Source organism: Balaenoptera ricei, chromosome 14 (assembly GCF_028023285.1).
Source record: "Balaenoptera ricei isolate mBalRic1 chromosome 14, mBalRic1.hap2, whole genome shotgun sequence".
NCBI classification, from domain to species: Eukaryota; Metazoa; Chordata; class Mammalia; order Artiodactyla; family Balaenopteridae; genus Balaenoptera; species Balaenoptera ricei.
In genome coordinates this window covers 52,203,556-52,225,700 of record NC_082652.1, presented here as the reverse complement: position 1 = coordinate 52,225,700, position 22,145 = coordinate 52,203,556, and the positions used below count along the sequence as shown (strand labels likewise).

General features: G+C 36.7%; 2 protein-coding genes across 7 annotated transcripts in view; one reads left to right on the top strand and one right to left on the bottom strand.

The window, feature by feature from the left end:
- Positions 1–19,332, bottom strand: part of KIAA1328 (KIAA1328 ortholog) — a 381,228-nt gene extending 361,896 nt beyond the window's left edge. For 2 of the 6 annotated variants that reach the window (XM_059895650.1, XM_059895649.1), the window contains exons 1-4: positions 19,205–19,332; positions 13,086–13,121; positions 12,216–12,358; positions 5,256–5,350 (exon numbers count right to left, since the gene is read on the bottom strand). In XM_059895650.1, the coding sequence (XP_059751633.1) occupies positions 5,256–5,350; positions 12,216–12,358; positions 13,086–13,121; positions 19,205–19,262 (332 nt within the window). In that variant the 5' untranslated portion in view covers positions 19,263–19,332. Of the gene's footprint in view, positions 1–5,255; positions 5,351–12,215; positions 12,359–13,085; positions 13,122–18,952; positions 19,181–19,204 lie in introns of those variants that run through there. The other 4 variants (XM_059895651.1, XM_059895652.1, XM_059895653.1 and 1 more) reach the window with 4 other exon arrangements.
- A 33-nt stretch (positions 19,333–19,365) lies between these two features.
- TPGS2 (tubulin polyglutamylase complex subunit 2) overlaps positions 19,366–22,145 on the top strand; it is a 63,612-nt gene continuing 60,832 nt past the window's right edge. The window contains exon 1 of the mRNA XM_059895655.1: positions 19,366–19,749. Coding sequence (XP_059751638.1) covers positions 19,668–19,749 — 82 coding nt within the window. The 5' untranslated portion in view covers positions 19,366–19,667. The remainder of the gene's footprint in view (positions 19,750–22,145) is intronic.

The following is a 22,145-nucleotide window of genomic DNA, read 5'->3' as shown; positions in this document are numbered from 1 at the left end:
CCAGTTAAACGAAATATCGAGAGTCAGCAAATCAATACAGACAGAAAACTGATTAGCTATTGTCAGGGGTTAGGTGGAAAGGGAGAATGGGCAGCAACTGCTTAATGGGTACAGTTTCCTTTGGGGTGAAAATGTTCTGTAACTTAAAAGTGGTGGTTATGCAAAACTGTGAGTGTACTAAATGTCACGAGGGGTCAGTTGTATGTTATATGTATTTTACCACATTATGGTAAAAAACACAATGATTTGACTTATATATATATAAGGTACTAGAATAGTAAAATTCGCAGACAGAGAAAGTAGAATGGTGACTGTCAGGGGCTGGCAAAGGGAGGGATGGGGAGCTTTAATGGGCACAGAGTTTTAGTTTTGCAAGATGAAAAGGGTTCTGGAGACTGGCTGAACAACAACGTGAATACATTTAATACAACTGAACTGTAGACTTAAAAACTGGTTAAAATGGTAAAATTTAAGTTATGTGTATTTTACCATAATTAAAACATAAAGTTAAAAAAATACATAGGGGGCTTCCCTGGTGGCGCAGTGGTTGAGAATCTGCCTGCCAATGCAGGGGACACGGGTTCGAGCCCTGGTCTGGGAAGATCCCACATGCCGCGGAGCAACTGGGCCCATGAGCCACAACTACTGAGCCTGCGCATCTGGAGCCTATGCTCCGCAACAAGAGAGGCCGCGACAGTGAGAGGCCCGCGCACCGTGATGAAGAGTGGCCCCCGCTCGCCACAACTAAAGAAAGCCCTCGCGCAGAAACGAAGACCCAACACAGCCAAAAATTAATTAATTAATTAATTAATTTAAAAAAAATACATAATGACATTTCATGAAAACTACAAGCATTTCTCATGTTACAAAAATCTCTAATAAAATATTAGCAAATCAAACTCAGTAATAGATTAAAAACAAAACCAAAAACCACCATGACTAAATGAGGCTTAGGCCAGGAAGGCAAGGTAAACTAAGCATTCAAAAACCAATCAACGTATTTTACCAGAGTATAACAGAGAAAAAACATATTATCAGCACAGTAAATGAAGAAAAATCATTTGACAAAATTCTACTCCTATTTATGACTAAAAAAAAAAAAAAAAAAAAAAAAAAAACCTCCCCAAACTAGGGACAAAATAAATATCTTCAACCTGATAAAGAACATCTACAAAAAACCTATAGCTTACATTGTGCTTAATAGTTAAAGATTTAAGATAAGAAAAAGAAGGCAAAGATGTCCACTCTCATCACTTTCATTCAACATTGTCCTGCAGGTTCTAGCCAATGCCAAAGGGCAAGAAAAAGAAACAAAGAATCTATAGATTATAAAGAAGAAATAAAACTGTTTTTATCTGTAGATGACATAACCCTGTATGTGGAAAATCGAAAGTACTCTGGCAAAAAAAACTACTATAACAAGTGAATTTTAAGAAGTTGATGGATACCAAGTCAATATTAAAATCAATTCTGCTTTTTTAAAATTAGAAATGAAATAAAATTTAAAATTAAGTGTACAGTATAATATAAAATTAAAATTACACCATTTATAATAGTATCAAAAACCATAAAATACTTAAGGATAAATACAACAAAATATGAGCATATTTTACACCCTGTACCCCTGAAAACTACAAATCATGCAGAGAAAAATGAAAGAAAATCTAAAAAAATAATGGAGAGATATGACATATTCATAGATTGGAAGACTCAGTGCATGTCAATTTTCCTCACTTTGATCTGTAAATTCAATATACTCCAAACAAAATTCCAGGGGGCAATGTTCTTTTAGGAATTAATAAGCTGACTCTAAAATTTAGTGGAATGCAAAGGACCTCAAAGAGCCAAAACAATTTTCAAAAAGAACAAAAAACCAACAGGATTTACCTGATTTCAAGACTTACTATAAAATGACAGTAATCAAGTTAGTATGGTTTTGGCATCAGGGCAACATTCCATCAATGGAATGAAATAAAGTGCCCAGAAATAGGCCATGCATATATGGTCAACTGATTTTTGACAAGGAGGCGGAGGTTAATTCTGCAGAAAAGATATAGTCTTTTCTAACATAGGAAAAAATCTTTGCTACTGTGGGATGGGCAAGATTTCTTAGATGGAGCACTAAAAACATGAACCATAAAAGAAAAAACTGATGAAGTGAAGTTCATCAAAATAAAAAAAAATTTGCTTTTCAAAAGAAAATATTAAGAGCATTAAAAGCAAGCTGCAGGTTGGGAGGAAAAAACAAATATTTGAAAACTTACATCTAGAATATACAAAGAACTCTAATACTTCAATGTCAAGAAGGAAGGGGGTGATTGAAAAAAAAAAAAAAAACAACAGGCAAAAGATTTGAACAGACACTTAACAAAAGACTGGCCAATGATCACATTAATCATTGGGGAAACACAAATTCATTCCACAAGGAGATATCACTATACTCATGAGAATGGTCAAAATGTAAAGAAATGACAATACCAAGAGTTATTGAATATGCAGAATGATGGAACTCTCATAAGTTCCTAGTGGGAGTATGAAATAGCACAACTACATTGGGAAACAGTTTGGCAGTTTTTTTATAAAGTTAAATATACACTTAACATATAACTGAGTAATTCCACTCCTAAGTATTTACAGAAGAAAAATAAAACATCATAGCCACACAAAGACTTGTACATGAATGTTATAGAGTAGCATCATTCATAAAAGGTAAATACTGGAACAACCCAAATGTCCATTAATAGATGAACAGATAAACAAATTAAGGTACAGGCATACAATGGAATACTACTCAATGATAAAAAATGCATTACTCCTATACACAACAAATTTAAAAAAGTCTCAAAAACACTACGCTCTGAAATAAATCAGATACAAAAGGACAAATATTATATGATTCCACTTATATGAGGTATCTAGAATAGCCAAATTCATGAAGCACATAGAATAGTGGTTACCAGGGAATAGGCAGCGGGGAGAGTGAGGAGTTATTGTTTAACGGGGACAGAGTTTCAGCGATGAAAAAGTTCTGGGAATGGATGGCAGAAACGGTCACATAGCAACACGAATGTACTTAATATCACTGAACTGTACACTTAAAAATGGTTAAGATGGTAAATTTTATGTTATGTATATTTTATCACACATCAAAAATCATTTTGCTGAGGGAAAAAAGCCAGACAGAAAAAAGTACATACTATTGGGCCATTTATACTGGTGTGTCAGAACATACAAAAATAAGCAGTAATAATAGAAATCACATTAATGGCTGTCTGGGATGGAGGCTAGAGGAGGGGACTGACTGTAAAAGTTCTCAATGTAACTTTTTGGAGTAATCATACATTTGTCAAAACTCAGTGAAATATACAATTAAAACGGGTACATATTATCATATATAAATTGTACTTCCATACATTATATTTTAAAATAAATGAATAAGTTTGAGGAGGGACTGAAATGCAACAGAGTAGAAAACAGTATTATAGATATTACAGACTCTTTTCTAGGAATGAGGTTATGTTGTAGTACAAAGAAGGTAGTAGCTAGAGGGAAATATCTGGTCAAAGGAGTATGTACTTTATTTCTCAAGGTGAAAGAGAAATGACTGTATTTAATGCCAACAGGAAACCAGTTATTTGAAATCAGGTTGAAAATTCAGAGGTAAAAGAACATGAAGGCTAGAAATATTTTGTTGCCAGTGTTTGAGGTACATGGAATTCTATCTCTACTTTCCCACTTGCACAAAACTGTCTTGAAGAAAAAAAAAAAAAAACGGTTTGGCAACTATAAGTAGAAAAACATAGACTGAAATATCCAGCAGAGGAAACGTAGCATATTCAAGGAACCTAGAATACATTATTCCCATATACCTGTATGTTAATAGTTAATATAGTAATAACAGGGGTTTTTAGCAGTGAAATTTGTACTAATATTAACCTTGTATTAACACAATGACCTTCTACCAAGAATTGAGCACTTTGCTAGAAAGCAGAAGTTTACTGAAACCAAAACAATATACTCTAAGATGTCAAGTACTCTCTAAGCCTGGTAGCTGAAAATGTATCAGTCAGGACAATAATGGCAATTCAGGACCAGTATATATGAAGTCAAACTAATTGTAATTGCTTTAAGGACATCCACATCCATCTTCGTGGTAAAAAGCCTTGTGAGATGATCATAAATTAAATGTTTAACCATTAAATGTTTTCCCAATACAAAAAACACTACTTGAGATCATGAAAATTCTACTTCAGGGAACAGAACAGTCAAAGAATTCTAGTGAAAGAGGTTACTGCTTATCTCAGGTGGCATATCACATTCAGACTAAGGCATGTAGTTTGAAATCTCATACCTTGTAACCTAAGCCCCCAAAACATCACTGATTTTTGTCATCTTTTATACCTGTGATTCTATGATTTAATAAGGTAATTTTTAACTTCGGTCTTTCTAGAAAAGCCTCTACAAACATTCTTTTAAGGTCTCAAAATGAAACACTTCATGTAGTTATCTTTAATTAAAAATACAGAAAGAAGAAAAAGACCTACTATTTCCAAACATGCAATTCAATGATAAAAATAAATACAATTTTATCAATTTTTAGGTATGGCCTTCCCCTAAACTTAACTTTTATAATTTATATTAATACATTCCTCTATAGGCATCTTCATCTATTATTTAAGACCCCAAAACTTGACATGTATATTAACAAAAAAATTATACAAAGTAAATATGCTTCATACACATCATTAATAAACTGGAATAGTACATCCAAACAGCTAAGAACTCTCATTCTTAAAATTTAAAATCCCTTATTTGAAAGTATCAGAAGTTAGCAAAATGACAACTAGTATTCTTGTGAAAGATGACAATAAAATGAATGTTCTTTTCTGTTTCAGATACTAAAGCAAAACCAAAGTGTTATGCCTCTGATTACAATATTAACCTACATCAATAGCAGAGCTAAGTTTCAAAATGTTCCCTCTTGATAAATGACTGCTGCAGATATTTCCATGAAACAATTTGGGAAATTAAATAAACCAGAAAACATAAATTGGAGAGTGTTTCTTTTCCATTTTACGTTTTTTTCTACTTTTCTTTTTGGCACCACAGAATACCTTTTTTTCTAAAAGCCACTGCTCCCATAAGATCAATGACACAATGACACAATGACATCAGAACATATTTGTAATTTTCTATTTTCAAAAAAACCACTGTCTCTCATATAGTAATGCATTTCATATAAGGTTTTGTCTCACCTGGCCAGTTCTTTAATTAAGTTTGCAATGCGTCTTTTGTCTTCAAGACATAAATCCTTCAATGATGCACTCTTTATTCCTCCCCTGCAGAAATTCTTTAAAAAAAAAAAAATCCTTCTGATCAACTTTCACAAAAAACAATTTTTAAGACTTTTTGATAAATTTCTTAAAATAAGCACAGTAGATGAAATTTCTTGGATCTCTTTTATATGGTAGAACACTATTTACCCATTTCATTTAAACCTACTGTGAAGTCAACACAGGCTAAGGAACTATCTGTCCACCAGGGGACATCTGAAATTTACACAGAAAAGCACACAGAAAGAACGCTTAGGCAGAAATGTGCCTGCTTAAGTGTTAGGGAGTATTAAGGAAACAACTTTCCCTTGGTGAATGTCACAGAAACAAACACCTAATGGAAGATACTGAGAACCTTTCCTACAACATAGCCCCATGGCTGCTTAAAGGTATACTAAGGCTGGCAGCAGAAGCACCAGTTCTAAGCTCTCAATATATCCAAAGGTTCATTCCAAAGAGTATTAGACCAAAGAGTAATAGATAACATTATACCTAGTATTATTAGGAATATTCTAAGTATTTTATACTTACCCATTTAATTTTCACAACGTTATTAGGTAGGTATTATTCCTATTCTACAAGGAGGTTACATATCTTGCCTAGGAATATAGCAGTTAGGTAGCAAAATCAAGACTCAAGCATTGATTCCAGAGTCTATGTTCTTACCCACTGTACTATCCTATCTCTTGTGCTATAAAAAGTTCTCCTAGTACTTGAACATCAAAAGGGGGCTTTAAAGCCATGAAACCTAGGGATTCACAAGGGAACTGGAGGTAACATGTAAAAGGAACATGTTAAAAAAAAAAAAAAAGAATCCTTGGCATTTGAGTAACCACAAAGTCGGTTAGTCCAATTACTTCAGGTGGCCAGGAATAATCCAATACCCCTAAAATGAATCCTGGAATTACTGCTACCCAAATATGGAAAAGACAGGGGAGAAAAAGGAAATGGGAAAGAGGATATGGTAAAAAAAAAAAAAAAAATTAAATGGATTTGGTTTTAGATTTTAGATATGGTCAATTTAAGATGCCAGGAGGATATTCATGTGGAAATGTTTAGTCAGGAAGTTAGAAATGTGGGTCTGGCTCTCAAGGCAGAGTTTTAAAGATTTAAAGTTCAGCCATATGTTATTATTGATAATGTTTAGATTTTTATTATTTTCTTTATACTTTTCTATGTTTTAAAATTTTCCTTAAAGTTAAGAAAAAAATATTAGTTTTTAAAAGTCATCTCCTAACCCAAGAAAATAAATTAAAATTGGTTTTTGAAAAGACAAGAGGAGAATCAGAAGCATACGACATTGTGGGAGAAAAAGTTTCAAGAAGAATATGGGGTTAATGGTGCTGATGATCAAAAAAGTTAAACAGAATATAAAAAGAAGTCACTGGATTTGGCAATGTGAAAAATTGCTGAAAACCCTTTAAAAGAAATTTCAGTAAACAAACAAGAGAAACCCTTGCACACAGGCAAGAACTTCAGCAGCATTGTGTTTAGGCAAAAACCTGAAAACACAAATGTTTGTCAACCAGAGTTAAACTGTGGTATATTTATACAATGGAATTCTGTAGCTACTGGTTGTTACACTGTTGACATTCATCTTCAAACCCATCCCCAATGCTCTGTTTTGTGATGCTGAGGCTGAGGCTCTGGAAACTTCATTTCTTCTTTGCCACAACGTTCTGTTAAACTCTGCCAACAGGAAGAACTAGAGGCTCTTAGAGGAAGAAAGGACACATTCCTTTCTCTTTGCTTCCTGTTTCTCTCAGTGCCACCCCTGTCAGAGATCTTTACCCTGGCAAGAACAGCTGATTCCAGTTGGTAATTCTTCCAGCCCTCGTAGAACCAGCCTTTATCATGTCTGCTTGGAGACAGCAATACCAGTCAGGCTGGTTTCCCATCATCGGAGGTCAAAGTTCCAGCTCTAAGTGGCTCCCCCTCCAAGCTTCTAGGTTTTAATAATTCCAACTTGTTCTATCTGATTTCCCAGCCCTAAAGATGGTGGTTGTTTCTTGCAGTTACTACCTACACGATAACTTAGTGTGCCCTTTTTGCTTTTCAGTTCTCCAGCACCAATTTAACAAGTCTTTAAATTAAATACTCTCAGTTAAAATAACTGACTAAACCCTGACTGAAATATCAGTGAAAGGAAATGAAATATAACTATATGCAACATAAATAAATCTCAGGAACATAATGTTGAACAAAAAAGCAAATCACACAATACGAGATCATTTATATAAAGCTTGAAATATATATAAAACTAAACATTGTTTAAAAAATAAATACATGTTTAGACCATATAGGACAGGGGTTGGTAAACTACGACTGCAAGCCAAATCTGGCCCAAAGCTTGTTTTTGTAAAAAAGGTTTATTAAAACAGCCATGGGGGACTTCCCTGGTGGCGCAGTGGTTAAGAATCTGCCTGCCCATGCAGGGGACGTGGGTTCAAGCCCTGGTGCGAGAAGATCCCACATGCTGTGGAGCAACTAAGCCCGTGCACCACAACTACTGAGCCCACGTGCCACAACTACCGAAGCCTGAGCGCCTAGAGCCCATGCTTCACGACAAGAGAAGCCACCGCAGTTAAGAAGCCCACGCACCACAGCAAAGAGTAGCCCCCACTTGCCGCAACTAGAGAAAGCCCGCGTGAGGCAACAAAGACCCAGCACAGCCAAAAATAAATACATTAATTAATTAAAAACAAAACAAACACCGTCATGCACATTCTCTTATACATTGACATACATATGGCTTTTTCCACACTATAGTGGCAGACTTAGATAATTAAGACAGAAACCATGTGTCTCACAGAGGCTAAATATTTTCCATCTGGCCCTTTACAGAAAAAGTTTGCCAACCCCTGATATAGAAAAACAAAAGAATGACAAACACAAAATTCAGGATAGAGATTACCAAAAAAGACGCTATGCTATAATAAGGGAAGGATACATCTCTACAGACAGACACTGCCTCAGACTGCAAGGAAGTCTGAGGCTCTTCCTAGTCAATCTTTCTTTCTTTCTCCTCTCACAGTTGCCAGACTTGTGAAATTTTAAGTCTCTCCTTGAATTACAATAGCATCATGGCAATTCAATGGGGAAAAGAATGGTCCTCTTAATAAATGATACTGGACCAACAGACTATCAGTATGGAAAAATGAACTTGCTATAAAGTTTGTTGCATTTTTAAATCTCTTTAGAAGACAGCTGAAATAAAAGGAATCCAAACTGAAAAGGGGTATGTAAAACTATCTCTATTCACAGATGGCATGATCTCATATATAGAAAATTGTAAGGAATTTACCAAAAAACTATTTGATTAGAACTAATAAATGAATTTAGAAAGGTTGCAGGATAAAAAATCAACTGTGTTTCTGGACACTAGCAGTGAAAAATCCAAAAATGAAATTAAGGAGACAATTCCGTTAATAGTAGTATCAAAAAGTATAAAACACTTAATACTTAATAACAAAAGGAGTATAAGGCATGTACACTGAAAACTATAAAACATCACTGAAAGAAATTAAAGAAGACCTAAATAAATAGAAAGACATTTTACACACCATATTCAAGGACTGGAAGACTTAATAGTATTAAGTTGAGAGTACTCTCCAAATTGATCTAAAGACTCAACACAACATAGGGGTGGGGGAGTAGGAAATACAAACTGTGGGGTAAGATAGGCTCAAGGATGTATAGTACAACACGGGGAATATAGCCAATATTTTGTAATAACTGTAAATGGAAAGTAACCTTTAAAAATTGTATTAAAAAATTTTTTAAATTAAGAAAAAAAAGATTCCCAATCTCCTAATTTATGAGATTAACATATACACAGTACTATATATATATAATAGATAACCATCAAGGACCTACTGTATAGCACAGGGAACTAGACTCAATATTTTGTAATAACCTATAAGGGAAAAGAATCTAAAAAGGAAAAATATATATACATATATAATATATAGGTATATATACAACATACACATAAAAAACTGAATCACTGTACTATACACCTGAAACTAACATAACATTGTAAATCAACTATATTTGAATTAAAATTTTTTTTTAATTTTTTAAAAAAGATTCAACACAATTGCTACTGAAATCCAAGTTGACTTTTGTGCGGAAATTGACAAGTTGATTCTATAATTCTTATGGAAATGCAAAGGACCCAGAATAGCCAAAACAATCTTGTAAAGGAAGAACAAACTTGGAGTATTTACACTTCCTGATTCCAGGACTTACTGCAAAGCTACAGTATACTAAAGCAGTGTGGTACTGGGATTAAAATAGAAAGGACACCAATAAGAAAGTGAAAAGAGGACTTCCCTCGTGGCACAGTGGTTAAGAATCTGCCTGCCAACGCAGGGGACACGGATTCGAGCCCTGGTCTGGGAAGATCCCATATGCCGCAGAGCAACTAAGCCCACGTGCCACAACTACAGAGCCTGCGCTCTAGAGCCAGCAAGCCACAACTACTGAAGCCCGCTTGCCTAGAGCCTGTGCTCTGTCCACAACAATAGTCTGCACAACACAACGAAGAGTAGCCCCCATTCGGCGCAACTAGAGAAAGCCCGCGCGCAGCAGTGAAGACCCAATGCAGCCAAAAATAAAAATAAATAAATAAATAAATTCTATTAAAAAAAAAAAAAAAAAGAAAGTGAAAAGACAATTCACAAAATGGGAGAAAATATCTACAAATCATATATCTGACAAGGAACTTGGAGGTGGAATCTATAAAGAACTCTTACAACTCATCAATAAGAAGACAAACAACCCAACTGAAAAAGATCTGGATAGACATTTCTCTAAAGAACACATACGAATGGCCAAGAAGCACATAAAGAGATGATCATTATTGGCCATTAGGAAAATACAAATCAAAACCACAATGAGATACCACTTCACACTCACTACGACAATTATAAATAAAAAAGATGGATATAATGTGTTGGTGAGAAAGTGGAGAATCTGGAATCCTCATACATTGCTGGTGGAATGTAAAATGGTATAGCTACTTTGGTAGTTCATCAAAAGGTTAAACACAGAATTACTATATGACCCAGCAATTCTACTTCTAGGTGTATACACAAGAAAATTGAAAACATACATCCACACAAAAACTTGTACATGAATGTTGACAGCAATATTATTGATAATAGCCAAAAAGTGTAACAACCTAAATGTCCTTCAACTGGTGGTTAAACAAAATATGTATTGAGCCATAAAAAGGAATGAAGTAAAGATACATGATACAACATAGATGAAACTTGAAATCACTATACTAAGTGAAAAAAGCCAGTCACAAAAGGCCACATATTACATTATTCCAGTTATATGAAATGTCCAGAACAAACAAATACAGAGAGACTAAAAGCAGATTAGTGGTTGCCAGGAGCTGATATGAATGGGGAATAGCTTCTGTTCACTATAAAACACACAAACCATTATATGAAAAAGTACTTTCAATTTTTGATAAGAACTTGTAAATTCAACTATTCACATCCTAGTGTGAAGTGTATACACTGGGGATAAAAGTAACATAGGCAGGCCTTTTGAGCTAATCACAGTTAAATCCTGTAGATAACTAAACGTAAAACAGTTGACCCTTGAACAACATGGGTTTGAACTGCACAAGTCTACGTACAAGCAGTTTTTTTCAATAAATATATTGGAAAACTTTTTGGAGATTTACAACAGTTTGAATAAGCTTGCAGATGAACCACACAGCCTAAGAAATATAAAAAAAAATTAAGAAAAAAGGTGTGTCATGAATGCGTGAAGTGTATGTAAATATATATATAACATTGAAAATATGTGTTAATTGACTATTTATGTTATTAGTAAGGCTTTCATTCAACAGTAGGCTATTAGTAAAGTTTTGGGGAGTCAAAAGGTATATGCAAATATTCGACTGCCCAGGGTTCAACACCCCTAACACCCGTGTTGTTCAAGGGTCAACTGTAATTAGTAACAAACTAGACATTGAAAATTTCAATATTTGAACATAAACCAGGTACTGAAAAACATTTTTTATACAGAGTTCAATAGCAAATGATTTTGGCTTTGTGAGCGTTCGTCTTTACAGCGCCTCTGCCATTGTAATACGAAAGTGGCAATAACATAACACTAAAAGACTGAGAGTGGCTGTGTTCCCGTAACACTTTACTCACAAAACAGGAAGAAGCAGATTTGGCCTACAGGTCATAGATTGCCAAACCCTGAGTTAAACTCTGGTTGGGGAGACAAAATATAACAGAAAGTAAAGTGAAATAAACCAATCAGATAGAGCATATACCAAAGGAATGTACAGACACTATTACAGAGGCAAAAAAAGACAAGGGAGAAATCAATGACTGAGCTATAAAAATAAAGTCTTTATGATATTATTTGCCAAACGAAGGAAATAATAACAATAATAATACAGGCTGATTTTGTTTTAATAAAGTATTTTCTTATATACAAAGGTTTATCCATCATCAACTAACAAATTCACATGAACAAAAATCACAAAGGACACCTAATAAAAGAAAAAAATTGTCAATTTGATTTACTAACTCCACACAGATCAGGATGTAAGTCTTTGGAGACATACTAAGATGATAAATGTTTCTTAACTAAGGCTTAAAGCAAGCCTGGACATTTTGGAACAAAATGAGTAATATGCATACTTTATATTCATACTAAGCAAAGCATCCTAGAATCCTCTGTATCTTTAAAAATGCTTGTAGATCATCTAATGTTCTTTCAAGGGCTCTTCTACCCTTATCTATTAGTTACTGGTCAGCACAAAAAAATGACTTACTGGTCAGCATTTATAAAGACTGGAGAATAAGGAAAAAAAAAAACAGAAAAAGAAAAAAAGAAATTACTGACCTGTTCATCTACTGAATCTCCTGCACCTTTTAAAGACTCCATGGAGACTGAAGTAGCAGTCACCTTGGAAGTCTTAAGTTTAACATCAGCTTTTGGATTCACCATCTTGTGTCTTGATCTGATATTTCCTTCTGTAGAAATTCCTAAGGATTTCCATCAAACAAGATTTCAAAATTATATCTTTTCATTCTCTTAAACCCTCCCCCCACCAACCTCTTCCTTGATATCCCCTACTTATGGCACCTGATGGGGAAATCTCTTACTTTATAAACTTCGTTTTAAGGCTCTGTTAATAAATAATGAATCATGAAAAGACGATGTTTTGCATGCAAAGATTCAACTGAAGTATTTTTAAATGGGGATGTGAACATCCGTAAGTCTCATTAAAACCAATAAACTACAACATACCATACATACCTTAACTTACTGGAAATTAGAAATCTGATTTTTCACATAATTAGGGTGCCTCCAGTGGTTCAGTTTTACTACTCATCTCTTAACAACCAGTAAGTAAGCTTTAAAGTCTATTACATAAACACTATATAAAGAAGTTTTCACTTTTTTTTTGAAATATAAAATTTAAACTATTATTTGTAATATGACAAGAAAAGAATCTCTTGCTCTTTAACACATGAATGAAGTATTCTATAAATTCATCAAAAGCTGACTTGCCCAGCCAGCCCCTAAAATAAGGCAGTATTTCAAACCTTAGTGGGGTCATACCAAACATTAAAAAAAAAAAAAAAAAAATTAGGTTCTGATGAACTGTTTTGCATCTACTTATACCTACAAAGTTATCCTAATGTTTTTATTTTCTCCTAACTCTTAAGAAGCAACGGAAGTTTACCAAATTAATGCAGACAATCATACCTGGAACATACACTACTGATTGTTCTTCATCAGAAACTATGTAGGAAGATATAAAGGAAAATACTAGAAAAGATTATCCAACATCCAAACATTGTTGTTCTGTACTTCTGTTATAATTTGTAATTTCTTTTGACCTGGGAGTTTATAACTAGCTTTTAAAAACAAAACTAGAAAGCACCATAATTAAAATAAATGTAACAAAACTAACAATCTTTTAAAGTTCATCTTTATATATTCACAACTATCTGCTTTGTAAAAATTCTGGAAGGCCTTGTTCCATAAAAGTTTTATCCATGCTTATTCCCAAGTGAGATACACTACAAATTAGTTTCCTTTCATTTTCTTTCCTTTCGTAAACAAGGAGTTAAATACTCCATTTTGCTCATCATCGATGAATGACAAGTTATTTTAGGCATGAATTCGTAATTTCAAACTGAGCTTTAGCTTTTAATTTTAAAGTAAGCTTTAGCATTGACATATATACAGTACCAAATGTAAAATGGATAGCTAGTGGGAAGCTGCTGCATAGCACAGGGAGATCAGCTCTGATGCTTTGTGACGACCTAGAGGGGTGGGATAGGGAGGATGGGAAGGAGGCTCAAGAGGGAGGGGATATGGGGATATATGTATACTTATAGCTGATTCACTTTGTTGTACAACAGAAACTAACACAACATTGTAGCAATTATACTCCAATAAAGATATATTAAAAAAAAAGAATTTGTAATTTCAAAGTGAGCTTCAGCTTTGAAGAACAAACACTGTTTGAGGGCAAGTCAATCATGCAAACATAAAAAACATTTTTTATTCTTCTGCAGTATATTCATGAAATGTCTCAAGAAGCCCTACTATTTAACAAGTTGAAGAAATTTAAGACAAAAAGAACTATTTTGAATTTCAAAAGGAGAAATTCAGAAAGGCTAGAACACTGCTATAGAAAGGGAACCAATATAATAGGAAAGTTTACTGTCCCGAAATAAAATTTTATTCAGAACTATATCTAAATCCAGGTATGTCCACCATCTGATAACCTTCTATTACACTTCCAGGAAGTAAGTATCTAAACAATTTTTTCCAAATGATCTAGAAAATACTAAAGTTTTCTGTTACTTTATACAACACTTTCTTTTCCAAAATTTGTAGACAAACCAATTATTAACTATTTCCTCCCGGGAAAAGGCTGGAATAAAACAGTGGATTAATAACATGGTAAAAAGTCAATATATTTCAGTTCAGAATCAATTCTAGTAATGGAATCTTTTCAAGGAATGCTGATTGGAAACGCCTAGAAGCCCTATGGAACACAAAGGTGGTGCTTACTGTCTGAGCTGCCAGGTGGTTTCTACCAGCTCTCTGCAGCACTAGCCCAGCTTCAAGCTTTTGCCTGATAGAGCCTCTAAAGACTTTAAATTCCCTTAGACATCAGGGATGGAGCTTAGAAAATTTTAGGAGGCACGTAAGACAAGTAAACAAGCAAAAAATCAGACCCCACAAGTCCAAGGAAATTGACTGCCACTAACACTGGAGCAGAGAGAGAATTTCTAAATTCACTGACATACAATCCAAAAAAAATCCTTACAAAATGAAATTGTGCACGCTCTTTAACAGCAGATTCATTGTTTACATCCCTTAGGACTGCACACACTGCAGGTGCTCAATAAATGTTTAATCATTTGCTGTTGGAAATATACACATGGGAAAAACTACCCAGGGGAAAAAATTCAAGATGACCCAGGACATGTTCCATACGGCAGTGTCTTCAATTAGAGTATAAAGTAGTGATGAATTTGCAGAATATTCTCCATCTCCAAGGATGACCTATGGAAAGACTGACATAACAGAGTCCTGGAAAACATACTACACTTCTCTGGATCATTCACAAAGGAGCCTGCTCAACAGCTGGAAGAGACCAGCCACTGAGGACCCCACTCAGCTGCACCTTGATTTGGAAGCTCATCAAGTATTTTACACTTTCTCCTCTCTTCTCAAACCTGATGCCACCTCCCCAGTCCTTACTCTAAGCTAATAACTTTGCTTCCTATTTCTTTAAGAAAAACAAACTGTAGAAGCCTTCCACAAGCTTCTATTTGCAGATGACATGATACTACATATAGAAAACCCTAAAGACTCCACCAAAAAACTGTTAGAACGAATAAATAAATTCAGTTTGTTTATAAACAAAAGTTGTAGGATACAAAACCAATATATAAAAATCTGTTGCATTTCTATACAAGAATAAAACTATCAGAAAGACAAATTAGGAAAATAATCCAATTTACAAATGCATCAAAAAAAGAGTAAAATATCTAGGAATAAATTTAACCAAGGAGGTGAAAGACCTATCCACTGAAAACTATAAGACATTGATAAAAGAAAATGAAGAAAACACAAATAAATAGATATTCCATGCTCATGAATTGAAAGAATATTGTTAAAATGTCCATAAAGCAATCTACAGATTCAATGCAATCTCTATCAAAATTCCAATGCCATTTTTCACAGAAATAGAACAAACAATCCTAAAATTTGTATGGAACCACAAAAGACCCCAATTGGACAAAGCAATTTTGAGAAAGAAGAATAAAGCTGGAGGAATCAACACTTCCTGGTTTCAAAATATTACAAAGCTATAGTTATCAAAACAGTACAGTACTGGCATAAAAAAAGACACAAAAGACCCCCATGATAGCTACACTTTTCCTGCTTTATTTTTCTCCATAGCACCTGTAATCACTGGACATATATTATTTTACTTATTCATGAACTCATCTCATTTCACTAAAATGTAAGCACCAAGAGGGTGAAGATTTACATCGTTTTGTTCAATGTTGTATCTCCTAAGGTCAAAGAATGCCTGGTTCATGGTAAACCATCTATGAATGAATGAAATTGATATTTATTTAATCCTATGAGGCACTGTCCAACAACTCAGTGTTATCCTCCTCTTTCTGTCCTATTCAAAATATGCACACAAAACCCACTAGCTACATCCATGCCAAATTTCTTTTCAAGTATAAAAACGCTAAATAAACAGACCTTAACAAAAGTTTTTATAAATAAGATAGAAATATTCGAAATTGCCTCCATCCTATCTTTTCTAATCATATGTAATCTATCTTCAGCTCATTATCTTAAGAACCCAAATATTTACCTTCTTCAAATACAAAGATTCCCAACAAATATATATTTTATGGGAAAGTCAAAGAGACACAATATATATCAAATGTATACTGGACCTCTTATTGGGTTCTATGTGCCACCTTAGTTCTACTTGGTTCATTTGGAAGTGCCTCAATAAGACAAGTACAGCAAATTATAAAGAGTCTTTAATGCCCAAGTTTCCGGAATTAAAGTAGTAATGAGAAACCCAAGGCAGAAGTGGTAGAGAGAAATAAGTATACCTACCCTACATCACCAGGATCTGAAGAAAATAAACATAGTACTTCCCACTCTATCCTAACCTTATGAGTTTCAATCACTTACCAACAACGTGTGTATTATTATTACTAACCACAATGATTTTCCTGACTAGTATATTATTTTAACATCAACGTAAAGTCTCTATTTTTAATTAAAAACTCAATGGCAGAGATTACAGCTACTGCAATGTTTCGACCAGGTCCTTTACAGTTCATATTTGTTAATATCAAGTTCATAATACTGTTAATGATAATACACTTGAGTGCACTTCAGCAAATTTAGATACTGCAGAAACACTAACTTCTTTTGATATTACTAGGAGCTATAATGAAGGAGGAAAGCAGTTTATGGCCGAAGGGGCATATTCTACTTGCAGATTTAAGCCATAAATGACAACATGGCATACTCATTGTTTATACATTGGGTAAAAAGATATACCTTGTGCAAAACAGCACTGCTGAATCTTACTGTGCAGGAGATACAGAACTCATAAGAACAACAGTATGAAAAAGGTGATATTCAGTCACAGATGGTCTGTCCTCACATGACGGAAACATCCAGGACTAGGAAATCGCTCAACCATATTTCTCTAATTGTTTAGGTGAAACACTGAAAATCTTTCAATAGTATGAAAAGAATACCAGATTATAGGTGCATACTTTTTGGTCTTTTTCTATTGAAAGTTCTAACTATAAATGCTTTGGGGTGGTCTGGGAAGTCATCATTGTGACAAGAAAAGAGATCAAGATCAAAAGACACGTGACTAAATCAAATGATTCATAATTATTGTTATGCTTTTTAGCAAAGATTCAGTAACAAATTTATAGTTGACATTGCTTTTATGTCCTATAGAGGTTAAAATGAAAATAATTGAGGCTGGATATTAATTGGTCATTATGTGGAATAGGAAGGGTGATACTGGTAACCTTGCAATTCCTTTCAAGCATGTGAATTTCTACAGAATGTAATCACCACCATTTTCCCCATATAATTTCAACTCCCCACTTTGAATGGGAAGATTAGTATTTTACATAAATTTTTAGAGTAAGGGAGAGTGTAAGAGAAAAGGAAGGCTATGTGACTTCTGTATGAAATAGGGAGTAATATGACTACACGAATAACTGAGAGCACAGGGTTGCTAAGACCAAGAGCATAGATTCAGTTTACATACCTATTAACTTAATCAGACCCACTGCAACAGACTGTCTCCCCTCCCCACGCCCCACACACATTCTATATCAGAACAATATTCTTATATATTCTGTAACAGCACAATAGCATTGGTTATACAGAAAGTTAAGGAATAATAACCAAAGCCACATGGATGGTTATGAAAATGATTACACTAAAGAAGCACATTATAAGCTAATAATCTTCAAATATCTCTATCACAAAATTCTAACAATGCAGAGGTAATGTTTCACGAGAAAGTATGACTCATCCCAATTTCCTGACTTCCTAATTCAGCCCACTTGTTCCCAGTGTACATATTCTCCTTATAGGTAAAGAAAAAAATATTTGATTTGCACAGTGCATCAGTGTGCTTTTACCCACCGTGTATGGACACGATTTCACTTGATTCTCACCAACCTATCACACACAAGTGGTAATTATGTTTAGAAAGTGCATAACACTAAACACGGAGCAGCAAGAAATGCAAAAATATCTCACTCTCCACGGCATGACACTTTAATCCTAGTAATTCAACAAGGGTAACTGATAATGCAACTTTCTAAGTTTTACTGAGAGCTAAGTAGAATGTGCAAAGAATGATTCTGCCAAAGTTAAGAGCAATGCCTCCAACAATGCGATCACCAATCCTAGCAAACAGACAAAAAGACTTGCCTCTGCGGGCACCCAATACACTGAATGCCTTCCTTTCAGGTAACACTCCTCTAACATGAAGCCAATTATCAGAACCAAAGATCAGCCTAGAACAGTCTACCTAACACAGGGAAAGAACCAGTTTTGTCACACATCTCATCATAAGATACTAATCTGGGAATACTACCCCAAGGATAAAAGCGCCACAGCTTCTCTACCATAAAACAACCCAAGAACTTCAGTCCTGCTAGTGGGACCCGCAATCTACATGCAAATCAACACTACTTCCAGGCCCTAAAATCTGCATCGCGTCTTATTCCATAATCATCATCACCAGATCATGTCCGCGTGAAACCAAGTCCACATTTCTCCGAAGATCTCAGTGTGAAAATAAATCACCACTGACAGGCCTTCTAAGTCCGACAAGGTCCTGACTTACTCTTAACAACGCAGACCGAGGACACTCCTAAACCAAGAAAAAAAGCTCTTGGACCACCCAACACCATGCCCTCCTCCACAAGCTCACTCCGCACAGACTAGGCCGGCCGGAGGTCATCTCGGGCAGAGGGACCCTTCCAGCCCCAGGAGAGGCCAAGACTCTAGGCCATCTTTCCAGAGCTCACCGCCAAGGAGGGCTGGGAAACATCTGTGCCGAGTCCCCACGCCTGAACTCCAGCCTGGAGACAGTGCAGGCTCTCTGACACCTAATACCCAAGGAAGAGCATAGGCCAGCACCCGGACGGCGGCCGGACGGGACGGGACGGCCCCGCCACCGGGGTCCGCGGCGAGCTTCTCCTCTGCACTCCGCGTCCCTCGCGACCGCTCGCCGCACCAGGGAAAGCGCCGGCGCCCCCTGCCAGGCGGGCAAAGGATACAGTCGCGGCTCCAGAACGCCGCCGCGCCGGGGCGGCAGTGACCCGCCACGTCCGCCATCTTGAAACAACCGCCACTCGGGGCGTCCCGCCGGGGCCGTCCAACCCCGACCTCCAGGCCCGGTCCCGATTGGCCGCACTGCGCAGAGGCCCGCCCCCGCTTGCGCAGCCGGCCCCGGCGGGGCGGGAGGGTCCGGGCGGTGGAGTCGCTGTGTCCCGGCGGCGTGGCGTGGAGCCCCCGCTGGGGCCGCGGGAACGAGCGCTACGCGGAACTGCTACTCCCAGAGCAGCCCGGGCCCCCCATCTCCGCCCCGCCGTGCTCTCAGGCTCCGAGCACTACAACTCCCGGCATGCCGTGAACTTGACGGCCGCGCCTCCCGGGCGGAGTCTGGCCCTCCCAGCCGCCCCGCTCCCCCGCCCTGTCCCAGCCGCTCCTCCGACCGCGCGCGGAGCTGGGACGCGAGCCATGGAGGAGACACCGCCCCCGCTGCTGGGCAGCAACAAGCCGCACCTGGAGAAGCTGACCTTGGGGGTCACCCGCATCCTCGGTGAGTGGGACGGGGGGCCGTGGGGGCCACTGCGGGACGAGGGGTGTGCAGTGGAAGCACGGAGGGAAGGCAAGAGCCGGACCCTGTAGGCCAGTGGGCATCGCGGCTGTAACTTACGTTGTTAAAGAGGAAAGTGGGGAGAGGGGTGCTTGACTAGGCCGGGGAAGGGTTTGCGGGGAGTGTGGATACAGAGATGTGAAGCTCGAAGGTCCCCCCACTCGAAGTCCCACTACAGGGCCCAAGAAGGTCGGGCATAGATGTGCAAAGGGGAGACAGCAGGCACCTGACAGTTGGGAGGTTGGCTGTCCCGAGAGGCCTTTTTGGCCTCTGGTAGCAGAGAGAGCTGGGGGAATGTTGCAGCCAACCTCCCAGGGTACCAACTCCCATGCGCCTCCCCGTGTATGGCACCTGAAGTGGTCCAGAGGAATCAAGGCTGGCACCATTGAATGAATGGGTGGTTTTCCTTTACTAACCTTTACTAAGCACTAACCTTTACTTAGTACCCACCGCTATGTTACATACTGGGCAACAATAAAATAAAATGAAATAAAACACAAACACAGTTCAGTAATCTATTATCGCTCAGAAGTAGCACACAGGAGGAGGTGATTGACCTTATCTGGAGAGTTAAGAAATACGTCCCACAGGAGATGACGCTAAATTTTGAAAGACAAATGGGAGTTAACCAGATAACTAAGGAGAAAGGCAATCTAAGCAGGCCGAACAGTATACTTAAGTGCCTTCCTATCGCATTCGTAATAAAATCCAAATTCTGTACCATGGCCCACAAGTCTGCTATAATTTGCCCTCATCTGTCTTTCTGACTTTATTTTCACTCTGGCTTTGCCGCAGTAGCCTCCTTGTACCATGAGCACACTAAGCTTATTCCCACTTAAAGGCTTTTGCGATTTACTAGACCTTGCATCTGGAATTCTCTTCCTGTCATTGTCTCTCTCTGACTTCATTCAGATCTCTGATTAAATATCACGAGCTCAGAGAAGCCTTTCCTGAATATAGTCTTAATAACACCCTTCCCTATTACTCTGTTCCCTTATCCCACTTTTTTTTTTATCCTCACGGCTTTGTCACTACTTGAAATTATATATTTTACTTGAAATTATATATTTATTTGGTTGGATTTTTTGTCTGTCTTTTTTCTGTAGTAGAAGTACATGAGAATAGGAACTTCGTATTGCTCTTCCCTCTATTCCCCAGTGCCTAAGACAGTAAATGAGGCATGAAACATCATGATGTGTTTGGGAGAAGTGATAGATTTTAGAAATGAAATTATAGAGTAGGGCAAGGAGAGATCTAATCATCAAGACCACCCATATTCTATCTCCTCATTCTTATCGAAACTTCTGCCCTGTTCCTTCTTGTACTCCTGGACTTAGGCAGGTCTTGCTATTCCACAGGCATGCTTCATTCGTATCTTTATAAGTCTAGGTAGTTTTCTCTAAATAAGAAGTTATTTTCTTTTGATAAATGTTTAATCTACTCAAGTCAAGCCAACTAAATTTCCCTTAAGCTGTCGGTTCAATTTAAAGACCTAAATAATTAAGTGACTGTAAACATTTTAAATTTCATTTATGCACTTAATATATTCTATCTATTATGCATTTCAGATGTTTGGCAAACTGGTAATAGCTACAAGTCAAAAACTACGTAAGGAATTAACCGACTCTGTTAATTAAACTTATAGGAAATCTAGCCTTCTGTAAACAGTCTATTTATAAACTTAATCAAAACCTAATAATTTCAAGTTAATAATCACAAGTCGAAAATCATTTGCAGACATACCTCAGAAATATTGGGGGTTTGGTTCCAGACCACTGCAATAAAGTGAATATCCTAATAAAGCGAGCCACACAAATTTTTGGTTTCCCAGTGCATATAAAAGTTATGATTACACTATACTGTAGTCTATTAAGTGTGCAGTAGCATTGTGTCTAAAAAAAATGTACATACCTTAATTAAAAAAAACTTTATTGCTAAAAAATGCTAAATATCATCTGACAATGCAGGGTTGCCACAAACCTTCAATTTGTAAAAAATGCAGTACCTGAGAAAAACAATAAAGCAAAGCGCAGTAAAATGAGTATGCCTGTATATTATTTTTTCACATTTGTTTTTTGTTTGAAAAGATAATATATTAAGGGGATTTTTTTAAAACAAGGCAGCTGAAGTCAGTGGTGCGTGTATGGTAAACAACCTCCCTAAAAGATATGAAATAACTCCACAATTGCATTTTTATTCAAAACCAAACTCTCAGCATTGCTTAAAGACAGAGAATACCAACTGTGCAGAATGGCTGAATAAAAAGAGAAAAAGCAACAAATCACAGGGCCAGACCCTAATTGTTCCTGCCGCACTTCCTCACTGCTAGAAGGCTCTGT